Source organism: Asterias amurensis, chromosome 7, assembly GCF_032118995.1.
Source record: "Asterias amurensis chromosome 7, ASM3211899v1".
Taxonomy (NCBI): domain Eukaryota; kingdom Metazoa; phylum Echinodermata; class Asteroidea; order Forcipulatida; family Asteriidae; genus Asterias; species Asterias amurensis.
Genome location: NC_092654.1, coordinates 14,893,996 through 14,908,009, shown reverse-complemented (window position 1 = coordinate 14,908,009; position 14,014 = coordinate 14,893,996). Strand labels below are relative to the sequence as shown.

The window sequence follows — 14,014 nt, the reverse complement described above, 5'->3', positions numbered from 1 at the left end:
GAAGTTATTGCATGTTGATTTCATCAACATAAACCCCATTGCCAGCTGTCAATAGCAAGCACCGTGTCAGGTGAGCGTCCTTCAGACATCAACTTCTTGTCAATAGCGACTCCGTTGTCACCCAGGGTCCAATATTGCTTAACCATTTTCTGCTTAATAGCAGAAAATAGCAGGATACCAGTCACAAATTGTATACGTAAACTGTAGTTTGGCTGGTAAGCCTGCCAGTTCTGGTAAGCATAATTATGTTGTGCTTAGCTACTTTTTTGCTCAAGCAGCTTTATAAAATTGGGCCCTGATACTTACGGACTTCAATTTTTCGTATAGGAAGGACGGAGGATATCTCAGCAATATTAGGCCAAGTAAAACAAGAAACATGTTTAGCGTCCCCGCCCGCTTCCTTTTTTAGAGGCCGCCTCCTTTTTTAGAGGCCGCCTCATCCGGTTTATGATTTTTTTTTTTTTTTTTTTTTTTTTTTATGGGAAAAAAGTGATGTATTTTAACGGTCTCATCAAGAAAATACTTTACTTTAAAAATGTGTCGGGCAGTCATTAAAAAAAGTGTCCTCTTCCTTTTTTTTAATAATATGTTTTGTTTTGTTCAATGTCTTGTCCAGCATGCTTCATTTTTTATTGTGAGTTTGAACAGTAGAAAAAACATTGGATTTTTGAAATTTTAAAAAGAATGGTAGCCATCTTTAAAAAAAAAAACCTCCTCCTCCCTTTTTCTTTTTTAGAAACCCGGACGCTAAACATGTTTTTTGTTACACGGCCTTATAGAGTATAACATTCTCCTGAAAGTTACCATAGATTAAAAGCTATGCAAGAACTATCTAATCTTTCTTTGGCATTGAGAAATGCTATTCGACGTGTTTATGCATTGCTTTGTCAAAAGAAGCCCATTTTCGGGATCATTTTATATTCCCATTTGGTGTGTGTAACGGGAATCTTTCACGTTGTAGCATTTCATATTTTATTTTTCTCTCTCGGGAAAGGGGATATCAAAACGACAAAAGTGATATTTCAGGAAATTTGATTTTTAACCCTTATCCAATTATCAAACATGTCTGTATGAGAAACCATCGTCATAGGAAAATAGTGAACACACGACCCATCTGAACCCAATCAATGATAAGTTTTACCACGTGAGCCAATCCTCGTCAGCTGAGTATGAACATTAGAGGCACTGGGCACCTTTGATAATTGTCAAAGACCAGTATTCTCACTTGGTGTATCCCAACACGCAAGAGAATAATACAAGAAAATACACCCGATGCAAAAACTCGATTGCTTTCAGACGCCTATAAAGGGGCCTCATGCCTGAAGTCTTTTAATATACTGAGTGAGAAATTACCTCTTTTTCAAAAACTACGTCATTTCAGAGGGAGCCGTTTCTCACACTGTTTATACTATTAACCCCTCCCCATTACTCGTTACCAAGTAAGATTTTATGCTAATAATAAACACTTGAGTAATTACCAAAAGTGCAGTGCCTTTAACGACGCTCTCCTGGGATTTATGAGTCACTGGTTGGTATATCTAGACGGCATGTGGGACTGGATATTCGTCTGCTGAGGGACAGTGAGTTCAGTCTGGACTGTCGAGAGAGGAAGAGTGTACACGGTATAGCATTGCTCAATGGTATAAGACATTCCCACATGAGACCCTTCCAACACCAGGATGAAGCAATGGGTGTAATACTAGGATTCACAGTCTTATAGGTGAGTTACGACATGGTTCGGTCATGGTATACCTCTTAAATACGATTCGATCCAGGTCAACACATTTTAAAGGTATTGACACTATTGGTAATTACTCAAATTAATTGTTTGCATAAAAACTTAGTTGGTATTAACATTGAGGAATAATTTATTCCTCCATGGTATTAACGAGCAATGGAAAGATATTGATAGTATAAAACATTGTGAGAAACGGCTCCCTCTGAAGTAACGTATTGAGAAAGAGGTATCTTCTCACTCAAACATTTAAATCTGAAACGAATTCAGGCCCGATCCTATTATTATGCATCTGAAAGCAGACAAGTTTGTTCAGCAAGGATGTTTTTTCTTTCGTTTTTCTCTTGCAACTTTGCAAGTGACCAATTGAGTCCAATTTTCCACAGATTTGTTTTTTGATGTGTATGTTGGGATATACTATAAGTGAGAACTGGATCAGTGGACAATTACCAAAGGTGTCCTGACCAGTGCCGTTTAAAGGGGGAAAGTACACGTTTGGTAATTACTCAAAACAAATATTAACTTAAAAACTTACTTGGTAACGAGCATTGGAGAGCTGTTGATTGTATAAAACAATGTGAGGAAACGGCTCCCTCTGAAGTAACATACATTTTGAGAAAGAGGTAATTTCTCACTAAAATAATAAAAGACTTAGAAGTCTTTTATTCCTATCTAAAAGCACACAAATTCGTCCAACAAGGGTGTTGTTTCTCTCATCATTTTCTCGCAACTTCGATGACCAATTTAGCTCAAATTTTCACAGGCTTGTTATTTTAAACTTAAGTTGGGATACACCAAGTGAGAAGACTGGTCTTTGACAATTACCAAACGTGTACCTTCCCTTTAAAGGAATGTATGGGATTCGTTTTTTTTAATTGTTTGGTTATTTTAGTTATGTAAATGTAGGCCTAGATATTAAAACTAACCCCTGAAAACTTCCTTTGAAAAGGTGGCTGAGATATCACCGATAATCCAGTGATCGGTTTATGTCCACACGCGATGATAATCTGTGATTGACTGACAGCAATGCTTCTGATATTCAAATTTTAGGGGATTAAAACTTGTGTAAATTTTTTCCATAACCACATGTGCTTCCAACTGTGATTTCTACTATTTAAAGATGCTGTACTTCTCACCAAAGCTCATTGGCAAAGATTAGACAACAATTTGAACTTTTAACACTTTTAAAAACTTGTTAAAGGGAAGGTACACGTTTGGTAATTGTCAAAGACCAGTCTTCTCCCTTGGTGTATCCCAACATAAGCATAAAATAACAAGCATGTGAAAATTTGAGCTAAATTGGTCATCGAAGTTGCGAGAAAATGAAAAAAAACACCCTTGTTGGACGCATTTGTGTGCTTTCAGAGTGGGAATAAAAGACTTCTATAGCTAGAAGTCTTTTATTATTATAGTGAGAAATTACCTCTTTCTCAAAATCTATGCTACTTCAGAGGGAGCCGTTCCTCACAATGTTTTATTCTACTAACAGCTCTCCAATGCTCGTTACCAAGTTAGTTTTTAAGATAATATTTGTTTTGAGTAATTACCAAACGTGTACCCTTTAAACATCATCTCAATTATGTTTTTATTTTATGTTGTAAACCTGTCTGCCATAGACCACTTTCATAATGCAATTATCTTGGTCGTGTTCATTGTAACCAACAACATCAAGGATTGCTTGTATTCATCGCACAAAAGGAACATGCTACCTAATTCTCCTGCCAGCCTCGGTTTGGTTTACATTGATTTTAATGGGGGAAAGTAAAGATGGCCGTACCATGATATGGTCGATCCGCTGATCTTATACCACATAGTGAGAAAGGCTCTACGGGTATCTGACAATATAATAGATATCAGTGTGTCCATCCCGATCAGTGGCAATGCGATTTATTGAGACACAACGCCGAGAGTAATGTGACAATTGCTTCTGTATATCTCATTTTTAAAGAGGTGATTATTTTTAGTATAAAAGAGGTGATTGTTTTGAAAATAAGGAGATAACTGAGAACTCGTGTCCCATGTTTGCCAACCAAAACCTCGATTCAAATCATGTTCCATGTCTGAGCAAATAACCATATCGGCTCCTGGGTCAATCGGTTCAAGGAGCAAGGACCAGTGCCCAATTTCATAAAGTTGTTAAGCAGAAAATACTGCTGAGCAAATTTCCTAGCGAAGCGAAAAATTAGTGGACCACCAGTTGCAACAATGCAAACTTAATGGAATTTTGGCTCGTAACCAGTTTCTGTATGGTGTTAAGCAAAATTTGTTGTGCTGAGCATTTGTTTTGTTTCATGCTCACATAGGCTTTATGCATATTTGGCATGGTCGGTTCGACCATGGAGAAAGGATGGTTCGACCATAGACCTTATCATTATTTCACCATAATTGCCATGTTCCATTTATCCAAAAGCAGCAATGAATGCTAGTATTCGTTGTACAAAAATGAACCAGACTATTTCACTTTCAGTCTCGCTTTGGTTACATTGACTTGAATGGGAGAATATCCAGATGACTGCACCATGATAAAGGTCTAGCTCTCCACGTTCGATCATGTTCGATCTAGTTTTATGTACACGGTGTTTTGTTTTCTGCAATAATGCCCAATGTCCGCGGGTGGAGAACCATGTGCTATTTCTACCTTCATGGCAGAACAAACACATGAATGTTTTTTTCTTTTCGAACCTACTACGCTGCTTGCTTTATATGTTAAAGGCATATGTTGGTTCGAGGATTACGGTGTGAAATTACCTCATGTATAATTTACTTACGAGTTTGGTTTAGGGATTATCCTAATTGGCAGTCGGCCATGTCTGAAACGCGTGTTTGAACAGGTAGCAGCTGGGATTGGGTGGATGTTTAATAATAATATTTATCAAGTTTCATAACCTTGTTATTGGATCAATAGCGTTATACTGTGTTGACGGATTCAACTGTGGCTGTGGCTGTCGAAAAGACCTTTTCTTGATTGTTGGTGCTGCTGTAAAAAAATTTTTGTGATTTGAAACAACTTTGCATGGTGGGAGCAGAGAAAGGACAGAGAGGTGATGGGATTATGCAGGTGAGGTTTTGCGGTAGCTCCTTGTGTTCATCTCTTGTGATTATTGTTGGTTTATAAGAACCGGTGGCTGGCAACTCATCTGCTGGAAACTGGAAAATGTGTGGTGGAACCATAGAGAAATGACCTCCGAGGAACAACTCTTCATTTATCAACAGTATGATAAAAGAGGTACAACCGAACCAGTTATTGCAACTATCTGAGTGTGTGTTTTAGTCCTTTTTCTATGGTTTTACTACACACAGATCTTGTTTGCAAGCACTGCATACTCATTACTTTCCCAGAGTCGTGTGAAGAAAAAAAATCCCAGGCATGACTTGGGATTCAAACCCAGGACCTTTGTCATTCTAGAACAGTTTGTTGTCACTACAAGATCAACGTTGCTTGGTGGCTAGAGGCAGATTCAAATGCTATAAATTAGTTAGCAGCGGCAACGGGTTTAAATTAGTGGTAGGGCCTATCTGGTCAGACTGATATAGTTGTAAACATTTATTCGTTATGAGTTACTAATACATGGGCTGGTAACTAATACATAACATCTCCATCTTTCAGCAGCAACTTAAGACACACCTGTTCACATTTGCTATCCTAACCACTTGATAATTCCCTCTTTTCCATCTTGACCGGCGCCTTTGAATGGTTTTACATCAGATTTAGTGCGCCTTTATAAATGCTGTGTAATTATTAATAATTATTATGAGCAAAAACTGAGGATCAGAATGATTATGAGCCCTGTATATGTTTGCATCGAATATCAAACATGTTATTGTCGTCTTGAGATATTGTCGTCTTGAGAGCTTGTAGTCTTGCGCTATTCCCAAAATAGCTGGCTTGACTCTGCAGTCATGTCCTGTGCAAAGTGATTGAAATGAAACAGGACTGGAAAGGTTACCCGTTAGTTTTAATTTCTCCTTCAAACATTTATGATGAGAAATGGACGGCGAGTGTGACAGGACACAGGTTACCAGAGGAGTATAGAATGGTTAGTGTTTACACACGCCCATTTATTTTCTGGCACGACAGAGCCCGAGACAAGGGCACAATTTCATCGAGCCTTAAGCACACATAAACTTGCTAAGCACTGAAAAGTATTGCTTAACAGAAACAGGTAACCAACATTCCATTGTGCATTTTGTGCCCCACTCAATGTTTGCTTGGCAAAGAAATTTGTCAAGCATTGTTTTATGGTGAACAGCTTCAGACTGTAAGTTTTGAGAACGTTTCAGGGGTCTTCGGGGTGCTTGGTAACGTTTTTTGGCTGAGCTGACCCAAAAGTTTAGATTTAAATTTAAGAATTTTTAAAACTTCAGTATAGCTTTTTAAAAAGCTATACTAAACTGAAGTTTTCAGAAAGTTATAAGCTTTCATTTAATGTTGACTGAATTGGTCATCGAAGTTGCAACACCCTAATTGTTGCTTCCAGTTGCCCCAAAACGGCTTCGGTCCTGAAGTCTTTTAATATTTGAGTGAGAAATTATCTCTTTCTCAGAGTTATCACCAATTGTGTGCAGTACCTTTAAAGACACTGGACACTATTGACACTAAGACCAGTCTTCTCACTTGGTGTATCTCAACATATGCGGAAAATAACAAACCTGTGAAAATTTGAGTTCAATTATTGGTCGTCGAAGTTGCGAGATAATAATGAAAGAAAAAACACCATTGTCACACGAAGTTGTGTGCTTTTAGATGGCTGATTTCGAGACCTCAAATTCTAAATCTGAGGTCTCGAAATCAAATTCGTGGAAAATTACTTCTTTCTCGAAAACTACATCACTTCATATGGATCCGTTTCTCACAATGTTTTACACTATCAACCTCTCCCCATTACTCGTCACCAAGTAAGGTTTTATGCTAATAATTATATTGAGTAATTACCAATAGTGTCCACTGCCTTTAAGCTTTCCTTATAAACGTTTGCCACATCAGTTTATAAATAAGTAGAGACGAGATGAACTAAAAATGACAAATTGGATTGCCCTGGTCATGACATCTAAGCAGACCGGTCGAAGAATCCCAGGAATGTATTTGTTTGTTTTAGCTGATGGAGGAAGGATGGAAATAAACCAGTTCAGTTTTTACTCTATAGAACGTCAACATTCTTTGGCAGTTCTGAAAAGCTCTCTATGGTATATGGTAATTTATGTAAATAGAATTCTAATACTCCACTAAGGTGATTGAAAGATAATCTCGCTAATGAATAATTTGAGATAATTGTTGCAAAGAAACATAAGGGTGCGGTTTAATGGAGATCACCGTAGTAAATGATGTTCAATTTTATAAGTTTGAAGAAACAAACATTTAGATAAAATGCATACAAATTCCCGCGAAAGCATTCGGTTGCTATTGCCCTTGACAAATACAACTGGGTATTTTCCAAAAGACTCCCTCAGCGATTTTAATATGCATACAAATTCACTTCACTGTTATCTTATTTTTTTTCAAACAACTCTGTTAAAGTTTTCATATTTTTCAACATTGCTTAAAGACACTTTTGTAGTTGTCAAAGACCAGTCTTCTCACTTGCTGCTGCTGCTGTGTCTCGTCATATGCATGAAATAATAAACCTGTGAAAATTTGAGCTCAATCGGTCATCGAAGTTGCGAGATTATAATGAAAGAAAAAAATACCCTTGTCACACACGAAGTTGTGTGCTTTCTTATGCTTGCTTTCGAGACCTCAAATTCTAAACTTGAGGTCTCAAAATCAAATTCGAGGAAAATTACTTCTTTCTCGAAAACTACATCAATTCAGAGGGAGCCGTTTCTCACAAAGTTTTATACTATCAACGTCTCCCCATTACTTATTTCCAAGTAAGGTTTTATGCTAAAAATTATTTTGAGTAATTGCCAATAGTGTCCACTGCCTTTAAATACAAGGGTTATTGCAGGAATAAATTTAGACAAAAAGGCAATTACAGAAAATGATTTATTATTATTGGAGCCCCGTACCTTCGTAGTCGTATAGGTATGACTATTTATACATTCCCGTGCGTGCGAGCCAGGCGAAGGTATATACAATCTACCTCCAGAGTGGACTCGTGACATTTGCCTCTTCCAGTCAAATGTATAAATACATATGACATTATTCTCTGTGATTATATTAGTGATTGATACCAAAATAAGAAATGCGGACTGCCAGGTGATAAGTGGCTAATTCTTTGACTCTGCACTTTCTTTCAGCTGTGTGTGAATTGATGGGATGTGACTTCTAATTTGGACCGACCGTGCTGTGAGCTAGCAGCGTGGGCATCTCTGACCGGCCGCGTTACATCATTCTAAGAGACGGTCGACCGGGCATCCACACTTACACGGCACGGCACTCGCGCCGCTCTTCTGGACCAAAACTTGTCAGTGTTGTAGGATTTGAAACTCTTAACGTGGAACTACGATTATAGTAGGCCTAAGGTTTGCGGTAACACCATGTAATGATAATCTCTAATATACTTGGGGTGGTCCTGAAAAGTACCGTAGGTTTCCATTCGACGTTTCGATCAGTATGCTCTGATCGTCTTCTGGAGAAAGCTGCCGGCAGACTTTCATTGAACAAAAGTGGATATACAGAACTAAACGGGCTTTATGAAGCATGAAATAGCTCTGAGCAGTGCTTTAGTGCTTAAAGTGAGGACTGAGGATCATGAGTCCTGACCAGCTTTTGTTTTAAGACTTCAGAGTGCATAGTGTTGAGGAACACTTCTTAAGTGAGGACACATGTTTTTTGGAACTTCCCGCTTCGAAAATTTATATTCAACATGAGTTTATCTTCAAGAACTCGTAGATCGACGACCTTCTCGGCTCCTCCACTCCCCGAGAATTCGCACTCATCACCGCCGCCATCTTCCTTGTCGTTTCGTGTTGTACTTCTTGGCTCGCCATGCGTGGGAAAAACAGGTGAGTTTTGTTTTTATCTTCAACGGATAGCCAACACTGTAACACTGCCTACCAGTAATCCACATCGTTGTTAGGGTAGAACAAAATGATATACCATTTACCTAAGTGCAAAACTAACTTCTATACTATCAATACGAAACTGACCATTGTTTGACTTGTCAAAAGCTTAAACCCACTGCATCGCCTGGTAAGCTTGATTGGTGCCGATTGGCAAAGCGTAACGCCCGTGCTGGTTTCTTGTATTTTCATTGGCTTGACTGAATCGTTGCTACTCATACTTATTTGTTTTCTCAGTTTCATAGGGGATTGTATATAAGATTGGTAATTTGAACCCACTGTTTGTTTCAATCCTAACATTTGTAGAGTATAACATAAAATTTACTTCAGAAATTTTCGTTTCAAAAGGTGGTATCTTTTTTGAGATAATACTGCCGAAAATCTTTAGCGATTATGTCCACGAAGGAAGAATAATTTGCAATTGGAAAAAACATCTTGAGAAACGCAGTAACGCTTCTCATATTAATCACATATGTGTGGGATAAAAAGTGATATATTTTTTTTTCATAACCGCACAGTACTTCAAAGTAAAAACTTACACAAAACGCTTTATACTAGTCTAAAGTTGCTGTATTTCTTCCAAGTATAAGTTTTTTTAGAGTTTTGTTTTGAACGTATATACAGACCTTTTAAATGCTTCTTTCCGTCGACATTTCATCACCCATTTGTCTTTTTCCCTTTTCAGCTTTGATGGTACGGTACGTGACGAGGCGTTTTATTGGTGATTACGATCCCACTCTAGGTAAACAAGCTTCTACATTTGATTTATGTGAACTATGATTTACAGGCAATGAGGTCGGGGGAGGTTTAATTTTCAGGGAAGTAAACAGTAGGCCTAAGGAACACAAATTGACCAAGAACATTTTGTAGAGGTGAAAACATATAATGTCCACAGATTTGAAGATTTGCACATAACTTACGTGGTTCGTGACCTCTATGGCATGTTGGAAACTTCTCTAATAAAATGTTCGCCTGAAAGGCTATAGTTTTTTAGAAATTAGTAAGAAAAGAACCAAACATTTTAGTTTTGGTCTCGGTAGTCCGAAATCCGACGTTTGATAACACTTGTCTTTGGAATTCACCAATGTTGGCCGAATGGCCACTTCTTTATCAATAAAGTTTTGGAATGTTCCTATTCTCCTCAGAATACTTATGCAGATATCACGCATCTGTTGATGGTGAAGACGTTGCTATGGAAATACTAGACACAGCTGGCCATGTAAGTATGACGTTTTGACTTCCAAAAGAGATTGTATTCGTTTGGCAATTTCAATTTTGAATACAATAAAACGAACCTGTGAAAATTGATTTCGATAGCTGGATGTCGTTTTTGAGATATTGCTGAAAATGTGGAGCAGTTATCACCGGTCCGCGCAGAAAGAATAATCTGCAATTGGAATACATAATCTGAGACACGTAACTGTCAGTAAAACTTCCAGGGTTAATTTTTTGGGGAAATCAAAAGTGATCTTTTTCAATATCCACAGAAATTCAAAGTGAAAAGTTTCTCAAAATGCATCCCAAAGCTGCTGTACTTCTTACCAAGTTTAAAGGGAAGGTACATGTTTGGTAATGACTCAAAACAAATATATTTACTTAAAAACTGACTTGGTAACTAGCATTGGAGAGCTGTTGATAGTATAAACCATTGTGAGAAACAGCTCCCTCTAAAGTAGCATAGATTTTGAGAAAGAGGTTATTTCTCACTAAAACAATAAAAGACTTCTAGCTATAAGTCTTTGATTCCTATCTGAAAGCAAACAAATTCGTCCAACAAGGGTGTTTTTTCTTTTATCATTTTCTCCCAACTCTGATGACCAATTGAGCTCACAGGTTTGTTATTTTATGCATATGTTGAGATACACCAAGTGAGCTCACTGGTCTTTGACATTAACCAATAGTGTACCTTATAAACTGTACCTTATAAACCAGAACAATTGAACCAGAGTGTTGTATTATTAGTAACAAATTAATAATTACTTCAGGAGCATGGATAAACTAATATGAATTTATTAATTGATGTGCAGGACAAGCATGGCCATCGTAATGCCTACGCCCTGTGGGGAGATGCCTTCTTGTTTGTCTACTCTGTGTCAGACCGACGGAGCTTCGATGAAATCTCGAACATAAAACGAGATGTTGAGAACGCCCTCAAGATAACCAGCTCGCTCCCAGTCATTCTTGTAGCCAATAAAAATGACTTGCGGAAAGAAATGAGGTATTATCGTTTTTTTTTGTTTTTCATTTATGAACCTCAATTGGAAAAACTAATACGAAATTATCTAATAAAGCAATTTAATTGAATAAGTTGGTTTTTATAAAGATGTCATGTCCCTTTGTCCCCTTCACCGATGCAAAATATCATGTTTTGTATGACTGAAAAAAGTTAAAAAATAATACTATACACCCAAAACTCGTTATTGAGTGAAGCCACATTATTTTTATGAGAGAGGTGAACAACAAATCTAAAGAGAAGATTTTAATTAAATAATTTATTTTAGATAACGAACAGCTAATTTCCTAAATTATAGGCAAGGTCTTTCGAAATGTTCAATCTATTCACCAGAGTGTTTTCAACACAATCCTCGGCAAGGCCGTGGATCTGGAGCAATAGGCCTTAAAGGCAGTGGACAAAATTGGTAATTACCCAAAATATTTTTTTGCATAAAAACTTGCTTGGTAACGAGTAATGAAGAGCTGTTGATTATATAAAATATTGTGAGAAACGGCTCCCTCTGAAGTAACGTAGTTTTTGAGAAAGAAATAATTTTCCACGAGTTTGATTTCGAGACCTCAGATTTAGAATTTAAGGTCTTAAAATCAAGCACCTGAAAGCACACAACTTTGTGTGACAAGGTTTTTTTTTTAAATTTCATTCATTACTCGCAACTTCGACGACCAATTGAGCTCAAATTTCCACAGGTTTGTTATTTTAGGGTTTGTTAATCCGGAGGTCGTTGGTTCGAATCCCACTCTAGTCAATTCTTTGTTCAACCCCAAAATCATTTACAAACTTACCCAGTCAGTTTCCCTTGTGGTTTATATTGATGTTTGTTATTTTATGTATAGGTTGAGATACACCAAATCGGAAGACTGGTATTTGACAATTACCAATAGTGTCCACTGTTTTAAAATACATAACTATACTTTTTTGAATAATGATATCACTTGCTCCTTACACTACAGTAAAAGTAAATTCATATCAAGTGATCAATTGAACATTCCCGATATAGACCATGTGTGTCCATGATGCCGCCAGCAACACACTATTACCCAGTTAAAGGAGCACGTTGCCTTGGATCGGACGAGTTGGTCTATTAAAAGCGTTTGAAACCGAAATGCATATGGTTAGAAAGATGTTTTAAAAGTAGAATATAATGATCCACAACAAGTATCACTCGAAACTGCACGGTTTTCCTTTTACGTCGCGAGCTATCACGGTCGGCCATTAATTTTATGGGAGTCAACATTTTGACTTCCATAAATGGCCGACCGTGTTAGTCGACAGGGTAAAAAGAAAACCACGCAATCTCGAGGCATATTCGAGTAGATCATTGTATTCTACTTTTACAATATATTTCTAACCATATACATTTTACATCAAACGGTTACAGAACGATTTTCAAAGACCAACTCGACCGATCCAAGGCAACGTGTTCCTTTAACACACAACTAAAACAACACCATTGACCTAAATGTCATAAATAGCCATCCGGCACCCACAAGAAGGGAATTCGACCACGCAATATCGAATGTCTCTAATAATATTGCTCCAGCCTGCAAAACGCCTACACAAAATAACGTGTTTTTTGTGTTCTCATTTCAGAACTGTGTCTGAGTCAGAGGGGAAGAAACTAGCAGAGGACATGGGTTACCCCTATTTTGAAATATCGGCTAAAGATGGACGGCAAATCTGGAGTGTTGCCGAACTATTTCACAATGTGTTTCGAGAATGGAAACACAAACGGTCGGATGAGAAACACGAGAGGGCGCAACGCAAAGCTCACGGAGCCACGGCGCATGTCAAACGTGCTATGAATAAACTGATGAGGGGACCACGAATGGGCCGTACAACCTCGCTTTGAACGGGAGATATTGAACACTAGATTAACATTAGAACCATAGGGTTTATGGTCCACAGTCGGCTGCTGGAAAGCCAGACCATTACCTAGTGTTCGTTCGATTATAGCTTCCCAGTGCACACAGACAGCTCCGTCGTATGCTAAATTTGGGTCGACACAATATTTGCACAGAATCAAAAACTGTTTGTTTAGGAAGTTAATTTCCATTTACCACAATATTATTGTTTCAAAACACACAATCAATAATTATTAACATTAAATCTTATGTATTTCGTGCAAATCGCTTGAACTACAGTGCATTAAAGGTGTCGGCATTTATTTGATTTTACAGTGCGTTTAGCGTGCCAACTTTCAGGCATTGAACAAGTTTTCGAGAATCCCATGTTTTCGCACTCAAAATTGTCTTTACGTGTGAAGGGAAAACATCGCACAACCCAACTTTGGAAAACACGCAAAAATTGCACATTGTCTTTTGTGCCAGTGAGTTCGCACAGAGTGGTTCAACAATTTCTATGTAAAACATGCGGTATCGTTATTATCAAATTAAACATTCGTTTACTCCGGCGCAAAAGTTTCTTTGTCTAGTTATTTATCAATTTTAAACATTTACTAACAAAAAGGTATACAATATTCTAAAGGCACACGTGATCCGTACTTTGTTCCCTATGAAGTTTTTTTTTTAAACAACTTTAAGAAAGGTTGCTATTATTTTACCCCAAAAAATAAAATTAACCTATAGTAAAAATGAACCTGTAGGCCTAGTAGTAGTAGTAAGATATAATTTTGTTGGTTATTGTCCGTGCGTACACATAATATTTTACATAATTTGGTAATAATCATACTGAAACTAACATTTAGATCGTTAAAAAGCAAAATAAGAACAAAAAGCGCCATCTGGCGCAAAGTTTATTAATGTTCAGGGCGAGCAAGGGTTGATGTTCCACCACAGTCTGTTCTTCCAACATATTTGTTCACTTTTCCTTTTGTGTAGCTCTTCTCACGTAGAAATAAATTAAATGAAGACTATCAAAACGTTTGCTTTGTTTCACATATTTTCCTTAAAGCCATTGGACCCTTTCGGTAAACAGTAATGTCCAAGGCCCACACTTCGTGTATCACAACTTACATATAAAATAACAAACCTGTGAGAATTTAGGCTCAATCGGTCATCGGAGTCGAGAGAAAATAACGGGAA

The 14,014-nt window shown here is 37.5% G+C and overlaps 1 protein-coding gene across 3 annotated transcripts; it reads left to right on the top strand.

Moving 5' to 3' along the window:
- Window positions 1-1,624: 1,624 nt before the first annotated feature.
- LOC139939795 (ras-related and estrogen-regulated growth inhibitor-like) lies at window positions 1,625-13,801 on the top strand. 3 transcript variants are annotated; one of them, XM_071935910.1, is made up of 6 exons: window positions 1,625-1,720; window positions 7,973-8,680; window positions 9,423-9,479; window positions 9,883-9,956; window positions 10,765-10,955; window positions 12,564-13,801. In XM_071935910.1, the coding sequence occupies exons 2-6, from the start codon at window positions 8,542-8,544 to the stop codon at window positions 12,820-12,822; spliced, it is 720 nt and encodes a 239-aa protein (XP_071792011.1). In that variant the 5' UTR covers window positions 1,625-1,720; window positions 7,973-8,541; the 3' UTR covers window positions 12,823-13,801. The 3 variants fall into 3 exon arrangements, with proteins under 3 accessions (XP_071792011.1, XP_071792009.1, XP_071792010.1); XM_071935908.1 differs by lacking the exon at window positions 1,625-1,720 and adding an exon at window positions 4,738-4,793; XM_071935909.1 differs by lacking the exon at window positions 1,625-1,720 and having other exon boundaries at window positions 7,921-8,680.
- Window positions 13,802-14,014: the final 213 nt, after the last annotated feature.